At 46.1% G+C, this 23035-nt stretch overlaps 1 protein-coding gene across 2 annotated transcripts in view; it reads right to left on the bottom strand.

Annotated features, from left to right (window-relative positions):
- INSR (insulin receptor) overlaps positions 1-23035 on the bottom strand; it is a 104572-nt gene that overhangs the window by 7618 nt on the left and 73919 nt on the right. Inside the window, exons 7-20 of one of the 2 annotated variants that reach the window (XM_074939835.1) lie at positions 22379-22505; positions 17648-17898; positions 16370-16537; positions 14955-15156; positions 11608-11643; positions 10014-10288; positions 9603-9745; positions 6465-6624; positions 5538-5637; positions 4550-4617; positions 3107-3336; positions 1554-1664; positions 1288-1447; positions 162-291 (exon numbers count right to left, since the gene is read on the bottom strand). In XM_074939835.1, the coding sequence (XP_074795936.1) occupies positions 162-291; positions 1288-1447; positions 1554-1664; positions 3107-3336; positions 4550-4617; positions 5538-5637; positions 6465-6624; positions 9603-9745; positions 10014-10288; positions 11608-11643; positions 14955-15156; positions 16370-16537; positions 17648-17898; positions 22379-22505 (2161 nt within the window). The remainder of the gene's footprint in view (positions 1-161; positions 292-1287; positions 1448-1553; positions 1665-3106; positions 3337-4549; positions 4618-5537; positions 5638-6464; positions 6625-9602; positions 9746-10013; positions 10289-11607; positions 11644-14954; positions 15157-16369; positions 16538-17647; positions 17899-22378; positions 22506-23035) is intronic. The other variant, XM_074939836.1, reaches the window with a different exon arrangement.

Genomic DNA, 23035 nt, shown 5'->3' on the forward strand with positions numbered 1-23035 from the left:
TAAAAGATGCACTATATATTTAAGAAGCTCCTTTAAAATATAATTTCCTGTTCTCTGAAGAACTAACAACCCCCCCCCCCCTCCCCCCCGCAGATCAAGTCACCCATGTCACTATTAGGAATCCTGCTACAATTCATCATGGAATGCAGAATACAACTTACCACACATCTGAGTAAGCAGTAAAGACACCATCCTTTAGAGATTCGGGTGCCATCCACCTCACAGGCAGCAGCCCTTTGCCTCCTTTACGGTAATAGTCGGTCTCATAGATATCTCTGGTCATGCCAAAATCTGACAAAAGAAGTTAGGATGTATTACTAATGCCCAGTCCAGCCCTGCCACTTGCTGAAAAGACTCCGGTTTCTGTAACACGTGCACATTAACACCGTGTGGACCAGCACAGAAGGCGGGGTCAGGCACCCACAGCGCTGGACTCCTCCTACTTCATTCCACTGGTGTCTTCTACAATCCTCTCCTGGATCTCTGCAGTGTGGGAGCCACAGTCACTTGCCTTAGAGTCTGTCTTGCTGCCCAATTACTCCACCTATGACACCCCAACTTTCAGTCATGCTGCTATCTTGAGAGTATTTAGAGGCTGAGCATCTTCCACCTTCTCCCCGCTCCCCCCAAATCTCCTTCCTAAACTATTATGCAGCCATGGTACCATTCCACTGGAATGGAAACTGTCACAGTTGTAACTAAGCCCTATTTTGACTGATCTCTTCCCACTCTTGATGAAAACAGAATTCCTTTTGGCCTGAAATTCCAGATGGCTGGCCTCAGGCCACAGGAGGCTTTGAGGGGGGTTTGGATTATTTTTAAATTTTGTCAACTTAACTGGTGATAAGAACTTGTTTTAGATGTTTGTACTCCATAAAAACTAGTCCTTGGGCCTAATTACATCTTTAGCAGTCCTTAACTTTTAGTTTATGCTCCATGAATAGGATACTTTCTCCATCACAGATCTCATGGAAGCAAGAAATAATATGACATTCCCTAAGGAGCTTTCATTAGAAGAAGTTATTAATTGCATTTCAGTAGAAGCTGTAGATGCTGCAGTGAGGCTCACCTCGACAATCCACTTACCAAAGTGCCTGCAGGTCCTTCTGCAAGACAGGTGAAACAGGAAAAGATATTGGGCAAAGGAAGTTCACCTCAGTGAAGAACTTTAAAGCCAGTTAAAAATCAATGGAGATCAGCTGGCTCTTTGTAGCACTAGTCTAGGATTTCACAGAACCTCCTCAACAGTTAAAGCTTAGTATTAGATCTGAAGCACACATTACATACCTCCAATTTTTACAGTAAAATCTTCTGCAACCATACAGTTACGGGCTGCAAGGTCTCTGTGGACAAACTTTTTGGCATTCAGGTAAGCCATACCATCTGCAATCTCTGCAGCCATCTGGATCATCTCTCTGAGAGTGGGTGGGGGACGGCCAGGGTTATTCTGAAGTTAAGTCAGAAAGTATTAAAGACCAAAGCAAATCAGTCTGTTGTATGACACCCCGCCCCGCCGCCCCCCCCCCCCCATATCACTTCTCTCCCACCTTTACCTCAGCATCAGGTCTCAGGGAGCGAAGGTAACTTTTCAGATCTCCATGTGCCATCAGTTCCATGACAACCAGTGTGGGTTGTCCTTTTGAGACCACCCCTAGGAGGCGAACCTGAAAAACAGAAATGGTATTTCTCCCTTAGCGTTGTGTCTGGGCATGGCACATTTGTGAAAATGGAGTTTACAATCAAACAAACGGTAACACATGGCTAGAAAGGGTTAAACAGCTTGCAGGGTGAATGACTCAAAGCCCACCTTTAAAGTCATGTTAGAAAGGTATGCAAATGATAATTAGGGATATTCATGGTAAATAGGCTAGAACTTTGAAATGCAAACCTATATTGTTAGAAGTAATACTAATTGTGTGTATCTTAGATGCTACCCGTAAACAGACAGTTCCTGTCTGTCACTATAAATATTGATTCAGAGATCAAAAGGGAATATTAACATTTGGATGAATCTTGGCTAAAATAATGTCATTTTCTATATGTCTCTTTGAAGGCAATAGACTGCCTAATGGATAAACTGCCCTATGTTAATTTGTGTAACTAATTACCGGTGGTGTTTAGAAAGCAAAAGGTTACATCAAAAGCCTATTGTTTAACCAGGACTGTGTGGTCAAGTGGATGCTAGAACACTGTATAAAAAGACCCTTGGGTCCTGATTCTGTCATCTCAGATCTGCTTAGGTTTCATCAGGGGAAGTTTGAGCTGCAAGACTGAGATCCCAGTTATGCTGGTATGCCCTGAATGAGAGATTTGGACATTGGACTATGACCAATGAACTGAATTCTAAAGGAACTCTTTGCAACTATAAAGCTCACCATCTCTGTTAGGAATCTGAACCCCAATGGATTAAACTCATGTCTGTACATATATTGATCTTTTAACCATACTCTCTCTCTCTTGTTTTTTAATAAATTTTAGTTTAGTTAATAAGAATTGGTTGTAGCGTGTATTTGGGTAAGATCTGAAGCATTCATTAACCTGGGAGTGACGTGTCCGATCCTTAGGGATTAGTAGAACCCTTTCATTTATATGATGAAATAAGATTTACAGAAATCATCATATTTGACTTAGGTACCTGGATGGGGGCCTGAGGCTGGATCACTTTTAAGGGAACTGTATTGTCTGGACTTCTGAGTAACCAGGAAGGTAATAAAGAAGAGGTTTTATGCTGGCTTTGTAAATCTAAGTATTGGAATATCCACCAGCTCTACGGGGTTTGTCTTCCCCATTCTTTGCAGTTCACCCTAATTGAGTGACCATAGCTGGCCCCACTCTGGTCACACCAACACTTCTGTAGCAAGATTCCAGAGTGCTGTCACGGGACATGGGGCCCTGTCATGAAGTGGGGGTTTGAAAGAGCACAAGGAAAATTATACAGGAAGACGAATTTTCCAGAAGCTGCCTGTTTCTCTCACTGATGGATTTTGCTTCCCTTTCAACCATTTTTTCAGCCTGATCCTCTAGCATTATAAAGCACTAAAGAGACATTAGTTCGAAGGTGGAATTTTCACCAACAAGTCATTTACTGTAGAGAAACTTCACTTACCACGTGATGGCAGCTGAACCCTTTCATTACAGAAGCTTCATTCAGAAACTCAATGCGCTCCCGGAGGCTGGCAGATTCGTTAACGGTTTTCACAGCTACCCGAGTCTCTGACTCCCCTTTCACTATGTCTTTGGCTATCCCATCATACACCATCCCAAAGGAGCCTTGCCCGAGCTCTCTGAGAAGGTTAATCTTGTCTCGTGGGACTTCCCATTCATCGGGCACATAAACTGTCATGTGGAGAAAGACATTTCTGAATGAGCAGAGCAGTTACTGGAGAGAGGTTTCTGCAATCAGGCACAGGAGACAGGAGCACCCAGGCCTTGACACTGTTCCCACCTCAGCGAGACAGGGGCTGGTCTGGAGACTGGGGGCCAAAGTCACCCCCTGCCTTGTGCAGCCATTTACATCTAAGCAAGGTGGGTGTGAAACACTGCCTAATCAGACAGCAGTATTTCATACCCACTTTATCCTGGTGCAAATGTCTGCACCAGGGGCGAGGCGAGGAGCATCTGTCCCACAGACATTAGGACTGAGTCTTGCAAAGCGTGTGCTAGGGAAAATCTGCAGGGTGAGTGACAGAATGCAGCTGCAAGCGCACAATGCAGGTAAAAGGGGGATTATGATCCACATGCAGACATCCAGCATTCACATTCACTAGTTCAAACACCCATGTCCCGCTCCTGTACTGGATGTAATATTTCGTACTGAGCTCACTTTCCACGAAGATATAACAAATATAAACAAAGAATGGATACAAAGATACTGTTCTAAAACTCAACATCTTAAAATAATCTTGCTGTGTGCAGACTGTCAGCCTCGTACTGCAGAAGCCTGGGCAAGAGGGCAAACATGACTGCTTCAGTGAACAGCCCCCTTCTTACTCCCCTTAACACAATGAAATTGGATGCACAGTACTTTGCTTAAACACAGTGTACTGTCTAAGCTGACAGGCATTCCTACAGCAGGAAAGGGAGGAACTCCTTTCCAAACCCTTTTCAGTGGATTACACAGAGTAGCCCTGAGAAATGTGAGGCATGCAAAAGATGCAGGTGTTGATTGTGATCCCATTAGATATTCTTTGAAAAGCATCAGTGTACCAGAGATTCTTGAGCAAAAAAACCTGGAGAAATACAACAGCCAAGAGAGGCAGTAAAAATCCCAGCATCACCTGCTTTATGTTCCTATCCTGCAAAGTAGCGAGCATGTTAATAGCACACCACTTCCCAATAGTTATTGCCAACCCAAAAGTGGGTTGTTGTTTTTTTTTAAACTAACTGAGCTCCTCCTCTCTACCCTAGAATTGCTCTAGTACCAGTATTTTCCCACCCAGGAATGGACAAGAACATCTTTTAAGCTTTTATAAGTTGATCCATGTTTCCCAAGTCATAATTCAAAACCAAGTGAAGCACTGGAATGGTCAGAACTGCAGCATGCTCTCACCATCACTGGCACTCAGGTACTCCGGGTTAGAGGATGCATACAGTGGCCCCGTTGGTCCTTCAGTTTGTCTGGAAGCAAGACAGACACATATAAAGTTTCAATATTTCTACAGTTTTGTGCCTCGTGTTTCTGTCACCTGAGGCCGGAGTGGCCAACCAGTGGCTCCAGAGCCACATGCGGCTCTTCAGAAGTTAATATTTGGCTCCTTGTACAGGCACCAACTCCGGGGCTGGAGCTACAGGTGCCAACTTTCCAATGTGCTGGGGGGTGCTCACTGCTCAACCCCTGGCTCTGCCACAGGCCCTGCCCCTACTCCACCCCTTCCCGTCCCCTCCCCTGAGCCTGCCCTGCCCTCGCTCCTCCCACCTCCTCCCCAGCCTCCTGCAGGCCACGAAACAGCTGATCGGGAGATGCAGGGAGGGAGGGGGAGGTGCTGATTGGCGGGGCTGCCGGTGGGTGGGAGGCGCTGGGATCAGGAGCTGATGGGGGGCTGCTGACGTATTACTGTGGCTCTCTGGCAATGTACACTGGTAAATTCTGGCTCCTTCTCAGGCTCAGGTTGGCCACCCCTGCCTTAGGGCTTGTGGGGCTGACTTGGGCTCATGGGGTTGTTTCATTGCGACGTAGACTTCTGGGCTCAGACTGGAGCCTGAGCTCTGGGACCCCCACCTCGCGGGGTCCAAGAGCCCTGCAGCCTGAGTCCCGCAAGTCAGAGTCGGTTGGCGTGGGCCAGCTGCAGGTGTCTAGTTGCCGTGTAGACACGCGCTTAGAGCCTACATGCAGCCATGTAATTCAAGTAACTCCCAAAGCACAGGACAGATAACAGCCCCTGAACTTCAGATCTCCAAAAGGAAGATGTTTCCTAGATAAGTCATTTAGCTGTTCTGCTAAAATCTGTTACCTCTTTTATAAAGCCACAGAAAACTACTAGTGTCTCTCTTTGGAAAAACATTTTGTTGTTCTGCTGAGAGCTATATACATCACTCACCTCTTTTTCACAAATACGTAGGCAGCTCCAATAATTCCAGCAATTATTATGGAAAAAATGATTGGGACAACAACAACAGCAATATTAGACTGAGGGTTCACTGAGAGAGAGAGAGAGAGAGAGAGAGAGAGAGAGAGAGAGAGAGGAGGTGTTACATGGGCTTCCAAGCAGTTTAGTCTTTTCTTGACTGAAATCCCCCCTGAAACACCTGCACACCCATGAGTCCAGGGGGAGATCCTGCCAAAGTGACAGGACTCAGAGGTGCTCTCCACAGTTGGCCCAACACTGCACAAAGCAGGAATCTCTTCCTATCCAAACCTGCTTTGCTCCACCCAGAACAAGATTGGCAAGCGCCTCAGCACTTTGACGGCTGCAGACAATCCAGCTAGCTGGCTAATTCATGTCACAGGCGGGCAAATCAAAGTGCTTATCAACATCCCTGATGATGGGAACTTTGAATAGAACCAGAGGTGGCTCCCAAACGATCTCCCATCTCCACTGCCTTCTTGCGCTCCCAAACTCAAGTGCAGAGCAAAGCCATTTCCGACACAAAGTGGATGGGGGTGCTTTTCTCGCTATTCAACTCAATGCAGAAGGTGGCTCTTCAGTTTCAAACAGCCCATTTCCAGAGGTTTCTAAGCTCACACACAGGAAGGCAGTTTGCTTTGCCCCGAAGCCGTAGGCAAGCAATGCACAGCCACCCAGGACTGTGGCCTCAGCTTTAACAAATAAGTGAAGGAAATAGATCAGCTTTTAAGAGACTGATTGTCAAGTTTCTCTAATGCGCTTGCCACTTGTAATCCCCAGATCACCATATTTTTCCCCATACACTTCTATTCCAGGGCCCCTGCTCTGTGCTGTGCTCCCCGCTCCAGAGAATAGCCTGGATTTCTATTAAAACATTAAACTTTGAGCAAGTGAACTCACGATAATCAGCCACATAGAAATATGTGGGCTCTGTCCACGACCCATTTCCTGCCAGCGAGGTGGCTCGGATTCGGACGCTGTAGTTTCCAGGCTGTAGTCCACGTAACTTACAGCCCTGTTCATTAGCAAACTGCTTACGAGAAACGCAGTAGTGTGCCTCCTGCAGGCGGATGGAAAATGACAGCTTTACTTCACTGCCTCTTGAAGAATGCAGCACAGTCAGGAGGCCTGTAACAACCAACCTCTCTTCCACAGATTAATCTGCAAATCTTCCCCATCCAGCCCCTGCTGAACCCCAACAGACAGGGGGAACAGTACAACAGCCCGGTGTCTAGGGAGACTGAGATGATGCTGAAAATAGCAACTTGTGACCAAGGATTATAGAATCATAGAATATTAGGGTGGCAAGGGACCTCAGGAGGTCATCTAGTCCAACCCCCTGCTCAAAGCAGGGCCAATCCCCAATTATTGCCCCAGATCCCTAAATGGCCCCCTCAAGGATTGAACTCACAACCTGGGGTTTAGCAGGTCAACGCTCAAACCACTGAGCTATCCCTCCCCCAATTATGAGCTCCCAGATCTGGCCTGCCCTAAGGCTGTTACTCCGAGAGCGCTGCTCTCCACCTGTTCCCAATGAAACACGTGCAGCCCCTGTTGCAGTCATCCAGGCCCTCCTCACCTGGAGACACGGCTGTTCCGCAGCGCTCCCCCAGACACCAGCGCTGGGGAAGAGGAAGTGCAGCACCATAATCAGTGCTGGCTCCCTGCACGTTTCCAAGTGGGATTCCAGGTGATGGGCTTACACTATAAATTCTAAAGCACTAAGTTGCTCAGGACCTGATTTCATGGGGGCTGGCTCTGCCAATGGGATGTAAATAAGTGGGTGCTGCTAGCGAGGGTTATCCCCACATTCTGGAGTCTCCCCTCACCTACAGCTCACTGACAGAGCCCAGATTAGTTAAGCTTTCCAGCACCTGTACTTGGGTGGAGAGTCTGGGCCATGTAACAATTGAGAGCAATTCTGGCATTTGGGGTGGATTTCAGAGTCTGCTAGAGCAGACATTGCTGTGTATCTGAACATGCTAGTGGGCAGGAAGCCAGAGCACAGGATGGCAGCTTATCACCTGCATTGTTTATACACAATCAAATATATTTACTGCAAGTCAGAACAGGAGAGTGCCATGAGTCCCCAGGGTCCTTCTGCCTTTGTCCAGGAGGATGTCTGGGAAGGGGTTTTATTTAGACCACTAACATCTGGGTGCTTTTAAATGTATTTCAGCTAACACCATAATGATGTATTACAGCCAGTGAGCAGTTTCCTATGAAAGCCGATGAGAATTCTAATACCCTGGTTAATGGTGATTTTCATTTGGCATCAAATCAACATTCAAAACACCAAAAGAAGAGTTCTTAAACAAACAAAAGGGCAGGAGAGTTAGAGAGGCCAAGACTTCAGCCTTCCTACCAGCTCATAACTTAGGCAGATATTTAACACCCAAAGAAGTTCAGTGACTAGCAGCAGTTTATTCCTAACACCATTTATTCATGAAATCATTCACCAATCTCAGCACATACCCAGCCCACTGGAGGGAGGGAAGGGCTGCATATCACCCTGAGAGTTGGATTTGAAAGGCAAAGAAAGAAAAGCCATAAAAACATGTTGCCCAAAGATCAAGAAAACAAACGAGAACAACAGCTTTGTTAGTCCAAAGGTTAACTCTGCAAGTGGAATATTCTGCTGATCACCCAAGAAGGAAGCTCATACTAAGCACAGGGCTACAATAAGCAACCAAAGGAAAACAAGAGCTAAATCACAAGCTATTTCAAATGAAGTCCTCCCACGGAGACCTTTTAAAGGTTATTAGCATGAGGACTCTCCCCTCACAGTTCCCCGAACAGCAAAGAGACAAATAATTGTGCGTTGGAATGCTCCGATCTTCCCCATTATAACGGTATAGCCTGGGTTCGCCTCTCATGGTTAAGTAATATTAGATCATGTGGGACGCATGCCATTTGCTGTACTGGGCCTCAATCCTGCCGTTTGATCGCGGCAGGCAAACCCTTCCACCCATGCAGAGCCCCGCTGGAACCCTGCCCAGGCATTGGGGTCTGCCCATGCAGTTCAGGCTGCAGGGTCAGGGTTGCCATTTATTATATCCTTGAACTATTATTTTAATTGTTTAAATAATTTAACAATTATTTTAATTGTTTCGCAATAAGCAGTTGAGATTTACATCTATATCGTTTCCATAGCTTTCTGTGCACTAAAATCCCTACAGAAATTCCCGCACCAGGCTAACAAATGAGAGATTCATGCTGAGGACACCGAATTGTAGTGCTGTCCATCATCATGGAACACACTCCCAGAGGGTAAGGGTGGGCACATTTCTCTGCCGGAGTGGCTGGTAAGTTCATGCAAAAAAGAAACCAGACAAACTAGAACAATAGGGCAGGGTGGGCTGCCTTGCATTTCTGGAGCACCATCATGCAAAACAGAACTTCCACAGCTGGGTTTCCATGAACTCCTGCAGCCAGTTCTCCCTTGCAGTTATAGTGATCCACCTTATGGGCAGAGCTGTGCTCCATGTTACTCCTGCAGGAGGGGAGTGCATAGCTGCAGCCAGTCACTGCCAGGGAGAGAGACACTCCAGGGCACTTTCATCATCATGGTAAATCCCAAAGGGATGTGGTCTCCTTGAAGACTGAGCAACATCCAGATCGCACTCTGGCTAGCTCTTTAAAGGGGGTGCTGGTGTATTCAGTTTACGTCCATCACTGGCAATCTGCTTGTGCCACCAAAGTTTCTGGCACCCACACGATTGCCAGCTGCGTCACAGCATTCGTTGGTACACACGCTTTGGAATTCACTGGTCTTCCATTCTAATGTGTCCATACCAAGAAAGCTGCCGAAGCTCCAGTAGTGATGGAGGCAGTTGGTGGGCTCTGCTTCCAACAGCCTCAATTCTGATCTTGTCCCAACACCTGATATGGAGGAGCTGAGTCCAGGGAATGTAGGAATATGCAAATTTAACTTCCCAGCTGCCGCTACCAGCTGTCTCCCCATGTTAGAGCCCGGGTGTGAAGTGCACACCTACTCACGTACCACCTATGGACAGGCTGAATGAAAGAAGCTCTCACCTCTGGCTCCCCAAGACGCCCATAATTCACTTCGTACAGCACAATTAGCCCATTCGGCTCCTTCGGCTCCTGCCACTTCAAATGAACAGCATTTTTTTCGACCAGCTCATGGGTAACTGGACCAGCGATGTCATCCGCCTTTGCTGAGACCAACGGATTTTACAAAGTTATGTTTAGAAAAAGCTTTTTTTAAGTTCTAAAATATTTTACAAAATGCAAACCTGACCCAACCCAATATGTCAGATTTTTCGTCTAACCACCGAACAGGGATATTTTTTAGCAATAGGTACAGCCCAGTTCATCAGCATGAGATTCCCAAGGCATTTTCTGAAATGCAGCTAACACACCGAGAAAATTGCCATTTAAAAATATTAGAGTCCCCTGAATCAAAGCTCAGTAAAGGCAACTCACCTTCTGGCATGGTTCTGGCACTAACATATGCAGCGACACTGCACCGGGATTCCTGGGCATCATGATTACAAGCATGGAGCTCAATGCGATACCCTGTAAAATGCCGCAGACCTGAGATAACCAAGGACTCCTTAGACTTAACTCTCTCAAAAGGTTTCTGTTCCTCTGCATTTTCAGGTGCTATTGCAGAGGAGGTATTCAGCGAAGATGGAATGGTGGGTACCACCACAGTGGCATTAGCCACACTGCCAAGATCTCTTCGTTTTCGTGATGGTCTGCAGAACAATACATTTAAGAAATTATTCACCATATTTAGCTCAAACATATTTATCTGGGAGTTCAGAGTTCATCTGAAAACTCAAATGCAAGTAGAGTGCACTTATAATGCAGCACAAACTACAGAATTCAGAACTTTTTGTTCTAACCCCCGTCTCAATGTCTCTGCAGAAACGCTACCTTTTAGTGGTGCCTGTGGTCTTGATCTACCTTTGTTTCATAACTGTACATGGAAATAATAAAAGCTAAGGCCAAAGTATGCAACGACTCAAGTTCTCCCAATTCAGCACAGCTGAACATAACAATGTTACTAATCTCTGGGTTCCACAGAGGTAGGATGCTGCCTTAACAAGACTGCAATACTCAAGACTTCACCCTGCATTTAATGTAGCTTTGACCATATGGGATCATGTCCTAAGCCCTGAGTTTGAGCATATTGGTTGCTGTACATATTCCATTTAAAAAACTCATAAGACTGGTTTCATGGCTCACTCGAGTATGTCCACTGCTCTGAGCCCTGTAGTCTCTGTTTTGTACATGAAGAGAATTTTCACCCTTTCACACCAAGCAGGTCTTGAATGTTCTTTTCAACATTTTAAAGAATAAAGTTAAACAAAGATCCCAGTACTGCCAGACTCACATCGCACACATTAGTAACATTCAGTAGTGGTTAACTGAAGTTTTTCTTTCAAATTACTGTATATTAGTTAGCAGATTTACTTCAACTTCTTGCTGTTGTGACTATCAAGTTGTCAGACAAGACTTTGGCAGTCCCCCATACTGTAAGAGAGAGCTGCTAGTTAACTTCCAAACCAGAAAAGGGGACATTTTTGTTTCACTAGAATTCAGCACCAAGCACCAGCCCGATTTCTCCCCCCTCCCCTTTTTTAAAATTACGTTAAATCAAGACAGTTACACGCAGTGTTTGAACCCTGTGATCGCATTTGCAACTAGGAATTTCAGGCTGGGAACTCTGAGCAAATTGGGGGATCCAAGCCATGTCAGGAACAACCAATGTCAGTTGCTCGAGGGGAATCCATGTTCCCTGTTTCTCGCAGTGAGAGCTTTTGATCACTCTGTTACCAGGCAGTTAAAATCCAAATCACACATTAAAGGGAACAATTGTGATGTTTGCTATTAAAGCGAGTCATCTGAAAGGAACCAGCACTATGGACATCTCCAGAGTTTACAAATGCAACAAGCTGTTGAAGCAAATCTTTGCTGCTGAATTGAACTTTCCACTGCCACCCTCAGACTATCAAGCACATGATTGGCTAACTAAAATTGCAGCAGGTGATTGCAGGGGTCAGGTCTTTACCTAGAGTCCTCAGTTCCATTCCCTGATGTTATTTTTCTGAAAAAACAAATGCAACCACTTTGAAAGCAGATCTAAAATGTCGTCGAACATTAAACATTATATTTTGCACAGTAATACGGACAAATTCACTGGCAAGAGAGAACATGACACCAAATGGCAGGCTCAGCACAGCACATTCTCGGCTTTAGATTTCTCTTCCTGTAATTACTAATTAACTCCAGACAAACCATTTTTTAAGTTGTTGTTCTCCCAGTCTGGGCATTGCTCTGAACTGTGCCCTCTAACAATAAGGCAGAGTTCAAAGATGCAATTCTAGGTCACAATAAAAAACAGATCACCTCCCACCCACCCCAAGGAATCTTTATGGTTAACTAGAATCTTCTTTACACTTCACAATTTAACTCTTCCCCACTGTTTACAAAATGCTGACTCAGCAGTTTCCCAAGTCCGAGATTGTTTTTGTTTTTCACAAGTACAACAATAATATCCCTGATGAGAGCTGTGCTACTCGGCACTCTCCTCTCGCCTAGAGTTGTGAATGGAAAAATACAGAAAGAACTCTTAAAATGCTAGAGAATAAGAAAAGCTTCTGAGGCTGCAAAGTCAAGAACCCAAGTCTTTTATTGTCCTAGATCGGGGTAGTCAATAGGCAGACCACGGGTGAAATCTGGACCGCAAGACAGACCCCAAAGTCTTTTTATTTACTTCTTCTTCTTCTTCTTGTTGGTTTGTTTGGTTTTTTTCCTCTGGAGTCTGGACCTTGACCAATACATTTGGATCTTGACAAAAATAATTAACTATCCCTTCCTAGATTTAAAGCAACTCCCTTGCTAAATCCTCTTTGCTCTCCTCGCTGTCTTTCCAGCCTCTCTTTTCAATACAACCCAAGGCTATTCTGGTGGCTTCAGTGGTTTGCTATGTGAAATACCCAGATCTGGTCTCCATTCCCAGATTTCCCTGTCCCCCAGAGAGGCTGGGTCTAGCAGCGCTGTGGGAGAGTGCTCAGTCCCAGAGGAGGGGGACACCCGGGAACACCCACCAGGGATGGCCCTGGCTGAATCAGAAGCATTTATTGGCTCAGTAGCAGCCATAGAGCCCTCTCTCAGGGGCGAGCCTTCAGGAGGAGGGGGCATTTGAGCCTTGCTCTATTTTTTTCCCCGATGCCATACTCCCCACCCACATTCGAGCTCTCATTTCCCAATTGCTTTTGAAGCCGCTTCCTTATTGTTGCTCATCCCTGTGTGAAACTCTTTCCAGTACAAGAGCAAACAACGTAATAAAGAAGAAACAAAACATCAGATTGTGACCACCACTTTGTTCAGCTGCAAGAGGAAGTCACGAAGCTCGCAGCTGGGGTGAAAAGTTCCCTACTGATGACTAGGAAGGGGGCTATGGGAAGGCAGTGCCTTAAGAAATCCCAAGCCTGTTTTATCAATGCAAAAGGAAGTTAGCTACAAGTTCTACGCAAGTCCCACCCCACCCCCACTCAGTCTGCCTTGCACTTGGCCAGGGAGCAGTCCTTGTGACACTTCTTCCCAGCCCGAATTCTGAGACTGGGTCAGAAAAAAAAGAGCAAAACAGTGGGATTCAGGTTGGCTGGGTGTGCCTGTGGCAGGGCATGGCTTTGGGCACAGACACTGCCTGGGGAACAGGTTTCCTGTAACAAACAGGGAAGGGAAAAGGAGGAGGAAAAAAGCTGAAAGGAAGCAAGGAGAGCCAACAGGGAGTGAGGAGATGAGACAGGGAGGCAATCAGTGGGGAGATGGGCCCCTCTTTACTACCCCTTCCACCTTCTGCTTACATCCCTGCACAATTTCACAAGCCTCCTGCTAGTCTCCTACAAGGACCTGGTCTTCCTTCTCATGACCAAGCAGGCTCTGCTTTCAAGTAGGGTCTCAGCAATGCTGTTAGGGAGGAGGCCATTGGCAGTTAGCGGTGGCAGAAATGAGATATGGAATTAAATACCTATCCTATTCTGCTGCCAGACCCTGGATAAGTTGCCCCGGAGCAGATTGGCAGACGAGAAATAGCAGCAAAACAACCTCTAATTCACTTTGCCACAAGCTGAAACCCATCACAAAAGGCAACCTAGCAGGCAGACTGCGTGTCAGGAGGACTGTGTCTGCTGCTGGCTTATGATAGTGAAGGGGCCCTGTGTTAGTAAATTAATTAATGTAACAGGGCTGGAGGTTTCTCCCTTAGCAGGCTGACAAGGTGGTGTCGTGATTATTGGTTTCTTCTTAGAATACATACCCCAGAAATTGGCCTGAGAAGCATCCTGGGCTGGCTGCACAATAAAATTAAAAATCACATTATAAGAACTGTTTGCCTAGATCAAGAGGATATTGCCTATGTTATAATAGATTGTATCTTCTCTGGCTGCTGAGTCCCCAGAGTCCTGGGCAATCCCACTATAGCTCTACATTTCGCACTGAAACCTGCTCATTTGCACGGCACAAGCAGCAAGGAAATAGAAAAGTAAGGGACTTTGCAGATGCTTCCATGTGCCAATGGCAGGCATTACTCACTCAGGCTCACAGAGAGGAATGCTGTTTAGTACTGCACTTTTAATAAAAGTGTTCATTGTCATAGCTAGGCCTTTGTCAGGCAGCTGCAAACAAATATTTTCTGGTTAAGTGCAACTAGCAAAGAACAGATTTGATGCCTGAAACTCATTATGATAGTTTAGAGAGCAAATTACTACCAACCCCAACTTGATTCCCACAGTGCATTCTCTGGAACTCATACGAAGTGCGAACACATTCAACGTCACTTAATGTGACACAGTGTGTGCCATTCAAAACAGGCCATTTACCACCCACAGCAGTTACATTCCTCATGGTATCGGAGGTATTTCCCATGCTAAGTACAGGGAAGACCGCAAATACCGCAGTAAAAGACAAGGCTGTGGCATGGTAAACTTCCCTTTTTCTTCTTTTATTTTTAAGTGGCTATTGCGCAAAAGCTGCAAAAAAGTTTCAGGCAGAAGAAACAGCCATTTCTGGCATCACATGAGTTTAAATAAGCTTCCAGGTTTTTAACAGTTCACTGAGATTTCTCAGCTTGTGAGGTCTGGCTGAGGAGAATGCTGAGACCAGGCAGCACACGGGGGTTTCCCAAACCTGAAGTAACGTCAGCTGTTCGAGTTCTAGTTTCACCAATGTCAGCCACGTATCCATCCAGACACTTCTCTGGACAGCCCTGTAGATATCCTTGTCTGACACAGTGCCCTGGAGAGACTGGCAACGTGACCAAACCCTGCCTTCAGTCTTTGGTTTCACTCTGTCACTTTACATTACCCCACCCCAAAGCCAACTAAACACAGTAGCAGCGGCAGGGTTTGTTACCTGGGGACAAACACCTCATTGTGGAGATAGTTCTCAAACATTTTGCGGAAGGCAGACTCTTCCTGCTCCTTCTGTATTTGAGAGTCAGTTTTTGGACAGGAACAACATTCCCCACTGATGTCCTCGTTTTCACTTTGATTATATTTATGAGGGTCTTCAGATTCAAAAGGAGGAGACCAAGTCCTCGACGGCAATTTTAGTCCTATGGAGAAAAGAATTCTTAGATCACACCCATCATCTTGCAAAAGTCACTAGCTGGTTGGCACAGCAGTTTAAGTCACATAGATTAAAAAAGTCAGAACTATTTCCAGGTTATTCCTTGAAGGCCACTGAGCTGACATTCCTTTTGGCATGTCTCTTCCTCCCATGGAGCCTTGACATCCAGACGCAGCATCCTGGCTGGCAGCTTGTCACATTTATACCAGCAGCAGCGAACCATCCTGCCATGGATGCGCCAGTCCAATGCATTTCCGAACACTAAGTCAGCTCCGCTTAGCCACGCTGGGCCAGCATACAACATAGCGGATGCCCTCCTCAGCCCTGAAAGGGGTGTACAGATTGGCAGACCAGAGGTTAGAAGTAGGGTCCTAGGTGAGGTAGAGTTCACCACTTCAGTGGATGTTTACGACACACGCAGCAAGACAGCAGGGCACTGTTCACTGGTGACACGTTTAAGGGCTTGCCTACGCTGGCTTTCAAACTAGGATTAAGCCCAGCATACTCCTGTTAGCTGTAGCCAAAAGGGGCTTCTAACATGACTGCCAGCTGGGGTGAAGACTATAACCTGTAACTAGGGGTTACTGCTGGATTCATGAAACATTCAGACAGCCAGTCCTCTCACATCTTGGGTCTAGAAGTCTCTAGTCTGCAGATGTGAAACAGCCTTTGGCCCCAATCTGTGCTTGCAGTGTCATGACTCTTAGAAAGACACCAATAAACCTCTTTAGCCCCAAGACAGATCTAGAAGCCACGGAGGGGGTTACATATCAGAATAATCTCACCCCAGGTCTCCAGAAGGCCAACAATATTTCATCTCACTCTTATTAGCTTTGATAAAACTGGTTACCCATTAAGAGAAGCAAGAGCAGAAGGCAGATCCCAGAAGGGTTAAAACATCTGATTTTACTGTGTTCAAACCAACCAACAAACCAACCAGCCATTCCTCATGATCTCTGATGGCGGGCCTGGCAATAACGACCTGGTCAATGCAAAAGACAGTGGGAGAACACAGCCTTAAAAGCTCTGGCTACATCACTGTGTGCTCCAAGAGCATCATCCACTAACACACCACGATCCTGTGTCCCACCCACCTCCCACATGGCAGAGAAAGAAACCCCACAGTAGTATGAGACTAGCAGAGCCCAGAAGCTTGAATGTTAAACCCAGGATGCAGGATGGGCAAAAAGGGCACCTACCCTTCAGGCAGTAGTCGAGTTCAAAAAGCTCACTGTCCTCCAGCTGCTGCTGCCAGAACACCAGGTAGTGTGTGATGTTCCCATTTGGCTCAGAGGGCGGCTTCCACTTCAGAATGATCTGGGATGAAGAGTTGGAAACCGATATTGGATCTAATGGGACTGAGGGAACTGAAGGGAGAAAGACACAGAAGTCACTCACATCACTGTACCAAAAGAGACCTTCAAGGCAAGAATTGTTGTGACATTTTGGGATTCAACCCAGACCAGGGACGGATTGTGTCGCTGCCTGCCCTGCAACTCTGGGTGCCTTCTGTGCTATGCTGTTATGGCTCACAGCCCTGACACCAACAGCCAGCCTACAACCGAGCAGATCACGCCCTGGCTTCCACCACCCAGTTACTTTTTGCAGAGTGATCCCAACACCCTGCCAGTCTGGAATTTCCCCCAAACCGTCTGTCCTGTGACCGTCTGCAGGGGTTCCCAGAATTGAGAGTTACTGTGTTACCCCGCTCAGCCAGCCCCACCTTAGAGACAGGAGGATCAGAACCACCCTGCCCTCCCCACAGGACTCCCGGCAGTGCTAGTACCAGTCTCACCTATTGTCTGGCACAGTTGATCGATGTTTTTCACGAAACTGGAGCCCTCTCACTGCCCCATGAATGAAGCATACACAAACTGACCCAGGTCCTGATCTCACTATTGATAATCATCATCACAATAAGGGAAGGAAAAAAATCTTACTCTGGATCTCCCAACGCACCTGATGTTACCTGTCTCTTCTCTGGACAGGGACTATCTTTATATTTTGTGTGTTTTCCACAATGAAAACACACATTGCCAGCACTTAAGTAAGTAATTATAGGGATTTAATTCAGCTCTCTCCCCTGTGAAGGGTCATTCCCTCATATATTATTTCCTTATAGTCTTCCAACCAGGCCTCAGAACATTAGGACTTGCCTTTTTCCAACATTACTTGGTTTATCCTGATTCAACAGTTTGCTTTACCAGGCAAATAAACAGAAATGAAGGGAGAAATGTCCTGCACGGAAAAAAATTCAGGCCTCCCCCACCTGAGATTCAGTGGCACACGATGACACTGCAGCAGGGTTATACCAGGATGTGAACATGCTCATGCACAAAGAATGAACGAGGAGCCTGCGTGAATTATATTCGGGCACACAGCGCCAGTGGGGAGACCAAGAGCCATTCAGGCAAGGAGTTTGGTGGGTATGTTTTTCCTTGCCATATGCAAGGGGACATGAATCGGAAAGCACTCACCAGTAGCATTGGTCTGGACGTAGATAATTTCGCTCTTTGCGCCATATGTCCTTCGTTCGTCCGAGAAGGTGACCAGTGTCTTAACGAACACAGCATATTGAGTCCATGGCTTCAACCCCCGCAGAAGCCACCCTGGCTGGGCCTGCGCTTTAGGCTCATTTGACCGTGGGGGAGGGTCAACATCAACCACTGTCCAACTATTTGATCCACAGGCATCTTGTCCATCAAACTCCGTCACATTCTGGTATGGACTTTTTCAAGGGAAAGAGAAGGACAAAAGCCTCACGTTAATAGAATCCAAACTGCAGATTTTTAGGAAATAATCACAACAAATATGAAACACCAAAGACCATGATAATCCTTTATCCCAGGATTACCAAGAGCTTTACAAACAGAGCATCACAAAATCCGGGCGGGGGGAGGGTATTAGCCCCCCCCTACAGTTGGAGGAACTGAGGCACAGAGAGGTGAAGAGAGTCTGTCCAGGAAGTCTGTCGGGAACCCTGGAATCTTGACATCCAGCTGTCTAGTGGGGCCACAAATCATCATCAGTCACTGCTCCACAGACACAGGATTTACCAAGCCAGAGCAAACCACTGGTCTGCAGAACACTATTCTCATTGCAGCAGCCACCAAGGAAGTTGCAGGTAAAGGAAAATGCAACAACCTCAAACAAACCCGCTGAGCCCATGGTGCAATGACCTAGCAGTGAGTGGGGCTGGATAGGGGGAATGGGCATTATCTCCTGACGCCTTGAAGCAGGAGACAGCCAGAACCCAAAGCTTTTCCACAAACAAAAATGAGGAGTTCTACTCCTGCTTCTCAACATATGGAGACAGACCTTTGTCCTTGTGTTCATACAGCCTGTCCCAAACGATGCCCTACTCAATCTGCCGCTCTGCTAAAGGACAGCCAGTGATTTACAGCTGGTTTAGGAGCATGGAATGAAATGGCAATCAGACAAAGGTGCCTGTAACTTGATCTGTTATAAGGAAGCTCAGACCAGCTGCTTGAAGAACCCAGTGGGGAAAGAACAGCTCTCACCAGGATCCAAACTAGTTCTTGTCACTAACTACACCTGAAGCAACACCACAGCAGCACTCAAGGAGCCCAAGGACGCTCAGGAATCCCGGAGCCTTCTCACATCTGGGCTGGTTGGTTTTTTAAAAACGGAATTCAGGGGCATGGGCTCTACAACCATTCCAGACAAGAAAGACTGCTATTCCTCCAGCCACAGTATAATCTAACCCCAAGGAGCAAGCAGGAGATGGGCCATGGCAGAGGTAGTCCCTACAGAACATCTGGCACATAGGGAAGGAAATATTCATCATCTGGGAGCTCAGCAGGAAGTCACCTTCCTTGGGAAGCACTGAGTCATACTGGCCAGTCCTGCTTTCTTACCAGCTAAACTGAGGCAGTCAAATTTTACTGTTTAAACGATTTTTTTTAAATTAAGTATTACAGAGCTCTCTGCTGCTCGACAGGACACAGGGAAATGCTCCTTTCCAGAAGTGCAGTCGCCTCCAGGCAGAGGGTCCAGAAGTACCATTCCTTAAAATGCATTTCAGCTCCCCAAGTAAGCTCCAGCTCATGAGCTGTGCAAGGGCTCCCTACCATGGGACTGCTCAAAGTTCATGAAAGGGAGTGCAGTTGCCTGGGAAGGGATTTTGTGAAATCTTTATTTTACCTCTGGTGTCATCAATTCACTTAGCTTTCTGCCTGTTGACAAGGGCTTTGATTTGAGCCCACAGACCAGTGAATGCCTACCACATCTCACAGAAATTCTGGTGTGGGGGGTGAGCTCTAGTTCAGGACAACTGCGGTCAGCCTCAGCAGAGCCAGTTTGATATCCCTGATTTTTTTAAAATGGCTCTAGTCTGAAAGGGAACAGAAATACCCCACTCCTCAGTGCAAATGGAGAGGTGACAAAATCTACGGCTTCTATAACAAGTGCTGAATTGAATGAGCTTAGCCCAGCAAAAGAATCTTGTCCTATCTCGGGGCCTTTCCTTCTGCCCCTCCACCCCCACGAACATATGGTGACCTAGAATCCTATTTTCGACATCTCCGACTCAAGGAATATTTCCAACACACCTCTGAACAACATACTAACCTACAGAGACCTTCCTACCAACACCACAAAAAAAAAAAGGATTCTGGGTGGACTCCTCCTGAAGGTCGAAACAACAGACTGGACTTCTACATAGCGTGCTTCCGCCGACGTGCACGGGTTGAAATTGTGGAAAAGCAGCATCACTTGCCCCATAACCTCAGCCGGGCAGAACACAATGCCATCCACAGCCTCAGAAACAACTCTGACATCATAATCAAAAAGGCTGACAAAGGAGGTGCTGTCGTCATCATGAATAGGTCGGAATATGAACAAGAGGCTGCGAGGCAGCTCTCCAACTCTCTTTCTACAAGCCATTACCCTCTGATCCCACTGAGGGTTACCAAAAGAAACTACACCATTTGCTCAAGAAACTTCCTGAAAAAGCACAAGAACAAATCCACACAGACACACCCCTGGAACCCCAACCTGGGGTATTCTATCTGCTACCCAAGATCCATAAACCTGGAAATCCTGGATGCCCCATCATCTCAGGCATTGGCACCCTGACAGCAGGATTCTCTGGCTATGTAGACTCCCTCCTCAGGCCCTATGCTACCAGCACTCCCAGCTACCTTCGAGACGCCACTGACTTCCTGAGGAAACTACAATCCATCGGTGATCTTCCTGATAACACCATCCTGGCCACTATGGATGGAGAAGCCCTCTACACCAACATTCCACACAAAGATGGACTACAAGCCGTCAAGAACACTATCCCCGAGAATGTCACGGCAAACCTGGGGGCTGAACTTTGTGACTTTGTCCTCACCCATAACTATTTCACATTTGGGGACAATGTATACCTTCTAACCAGCAGCACTGCTATGGGTACCCGCATGGCCCCACAATATGCCAACATTTTTATGGCTGACTTAGAACAACGCTTCCTCAGCTCTCGTCCCCTTATGCCCCTACTCTACTTGCGCTACATTGATGACATCTTCATCATCTGGACCCATGGAAAAGAAGCCCTTGAGGAATTCCACCGTGATTTCAACAATTTTCATCCCAACATCAACCTCAGCCTGGACCAGTCCACACAAGAGATCCACTTCCTGGACACTACGGTGCTAATAAGCGATGGTCACATAAACACCACCCTATACCGGAAACCTGCTGACCGCTATGCCTACCTACATGCCTCCAGCTTTCATCCAGACCACACCACACAATCCACTGTCTACAGCCAAGCTCTACGATACAACTGCATTTGCTCCAACCCCTCAGACAGAGACAAACACCTACAAGATCTCTATCAAGCATTCTTACAACTACAATATCCACCTGCGGAAGTGAAGAAACAGATTGACAGAGCCAGAAGAGTACCCAGAAGTCACCTACTCCAGGACAGGCCCAACAAAGAAAATAACAGAACGCCACTAGCCATCACCTTCAGCCCCCAACTAAAACCTCTCCAACGCATCATCAAGGATCTACAACCTATTCTGAAGGACGACCCATCACTCTCACAGATCTTGGGAGACAGGCCGGTCCTTGCTTACAGACAGCCCCCCAACCTGAAGCAAATACTCACCAGCAACCACATACCACACAACAGAACCACTAACCCAGGAACCTATCCTTGCAACAAAGCCCGTTGCCAACTGTGCCCACATATCTATTCAGGGGACACCATCATAGGGCCTAATCACATCAGCCACACTATCAGAGGCTCGTTCACCTGCACATCTACCAATGTGATATATGCCATCATGTGCCAGCAATGCCCCTCTGTCATGTACATTGGTCAAACTGGACAGTCTCTACGTAAAAGAATAAATGGACACAAATCAGATGTCAAGAATTATAACATTCATAAACCAGTCGGAGAACACTTCAGTCTCTCTGGTCACTCGATTACAGACCTAAATGTCGCAATATTACAACAAAAAGACTTCAAAAACAGACTCCCATGAGAGACTGCTGAATTGGAATTAATTTGCAAACTGGATACAATTAACTTAGGCTTGAATAGAGACTGGGAGTGGATGGGTCATTACACAAAGTAAAACTATTTCCCCATGTTTATTCCCCCCTCCCTCCACTGTTCCTCAGACACTCTTGTCAACTGCTGGAAATGGCCCACCTTGATTATCACTACAAAAGGTCCCGTCCCCCCCGCTCTCCTGCTGGTTAATAGCTCACCTTAAGTGATCACTCTCGTTACAGTGTGTATGGTAACACCCATTGTTTCATGTTCTCTATGTATATAAATCTCCCCACTGTATTTTCCACTGAATGCATCTGATGAAGTGATCTGTAGCTCATGAAAGCTTATGCTCATATAAATTTGTTAGTCTCTAAGGTGCCACAAGTACTCCTTTTCTTTTTTCTGATTTTTTAGTTACTCTTTAGAGGAGTATTTTGACTGTACCCAACACAGCTAACGCAGGGATCGTAATTAGCACCTGTGCAGCAGTAAAGTGACATCGGAAAGTTACATGAAATGGTCACGCATTTACAAGAATTAAACAGTGGTAACAGTGATTGGTCTGAAATCTGCTCTTTGAGGTCAGAAACAGTTTGTGGAAGTACACAGAGCTACTAGGGCACTGCGTGGCTTGGGATCATATGAGTTGGCATCTCCCCAGAGTTATTGTACAGACTTCCCTACTTACGCTTCCTTGTAAAATAGCATAAATCCTAGGAGATCACGGAAGTCAGGTGGCCAGTATGGCTCCCACTTTAGTAGGATCTTATCATGAGATGTTCTGATAAACGAAAACTTCAGCAATTCATTTTCACCTAAAGCAAAAGACAAAGGATATTGCTTTTTACTTTATTTTAAAACTGAAGTGGTTTCTTTTAAGTTCCTTTTTTGCATAAACACATTTTAGAACCAAAGCTCTGGGAAATGCTTAGAACTGGGAAGAACTGTACATTTTAAATTACAGTTGTAAAATGGTAGGACTGTGAACAATCCAATGGACTTATTAATTGGTTTGCTCAACATATCCAGTTTACAGGTTCTCTGTTCAGTGAGATGTCTGTTGTCAGATCTACCTACTAGTACTTGCTTAAACAATGCAGATAACTTGGGTCAGAAACAACTGACACTTGTAACAATTCTTATAAAAGAGATTGTACCTATGTGAGCTGGTGTTGAGAATAAAGAGCACTAAAGCAAGAACTGGAGACAGGACTTTTTGCTTAACGTTGTATTAGTGATACAGCACATACTTGCCATGGTGACACACCTAGCTACTACTGTGGAGACAAAAATGAGCCAGGCTAAGCAGCAGAAAAACAGAGAAAAAAGCAAAGCTGAACAGATT

The sequence above is a fragment of the Natator depressus genome, chromosome 25, assembly GCF_965152275.1.
Source record: "Natator depressus isolate rNatDep1 chromosome 25, rNatDep2.hap1, whole genome shotgun sequence".
NCBI classification, from domain to species: Eukaryota; Metazoa; Chordata; order Testudines; family Cheloniidae; genus Natator; species Natator depressus.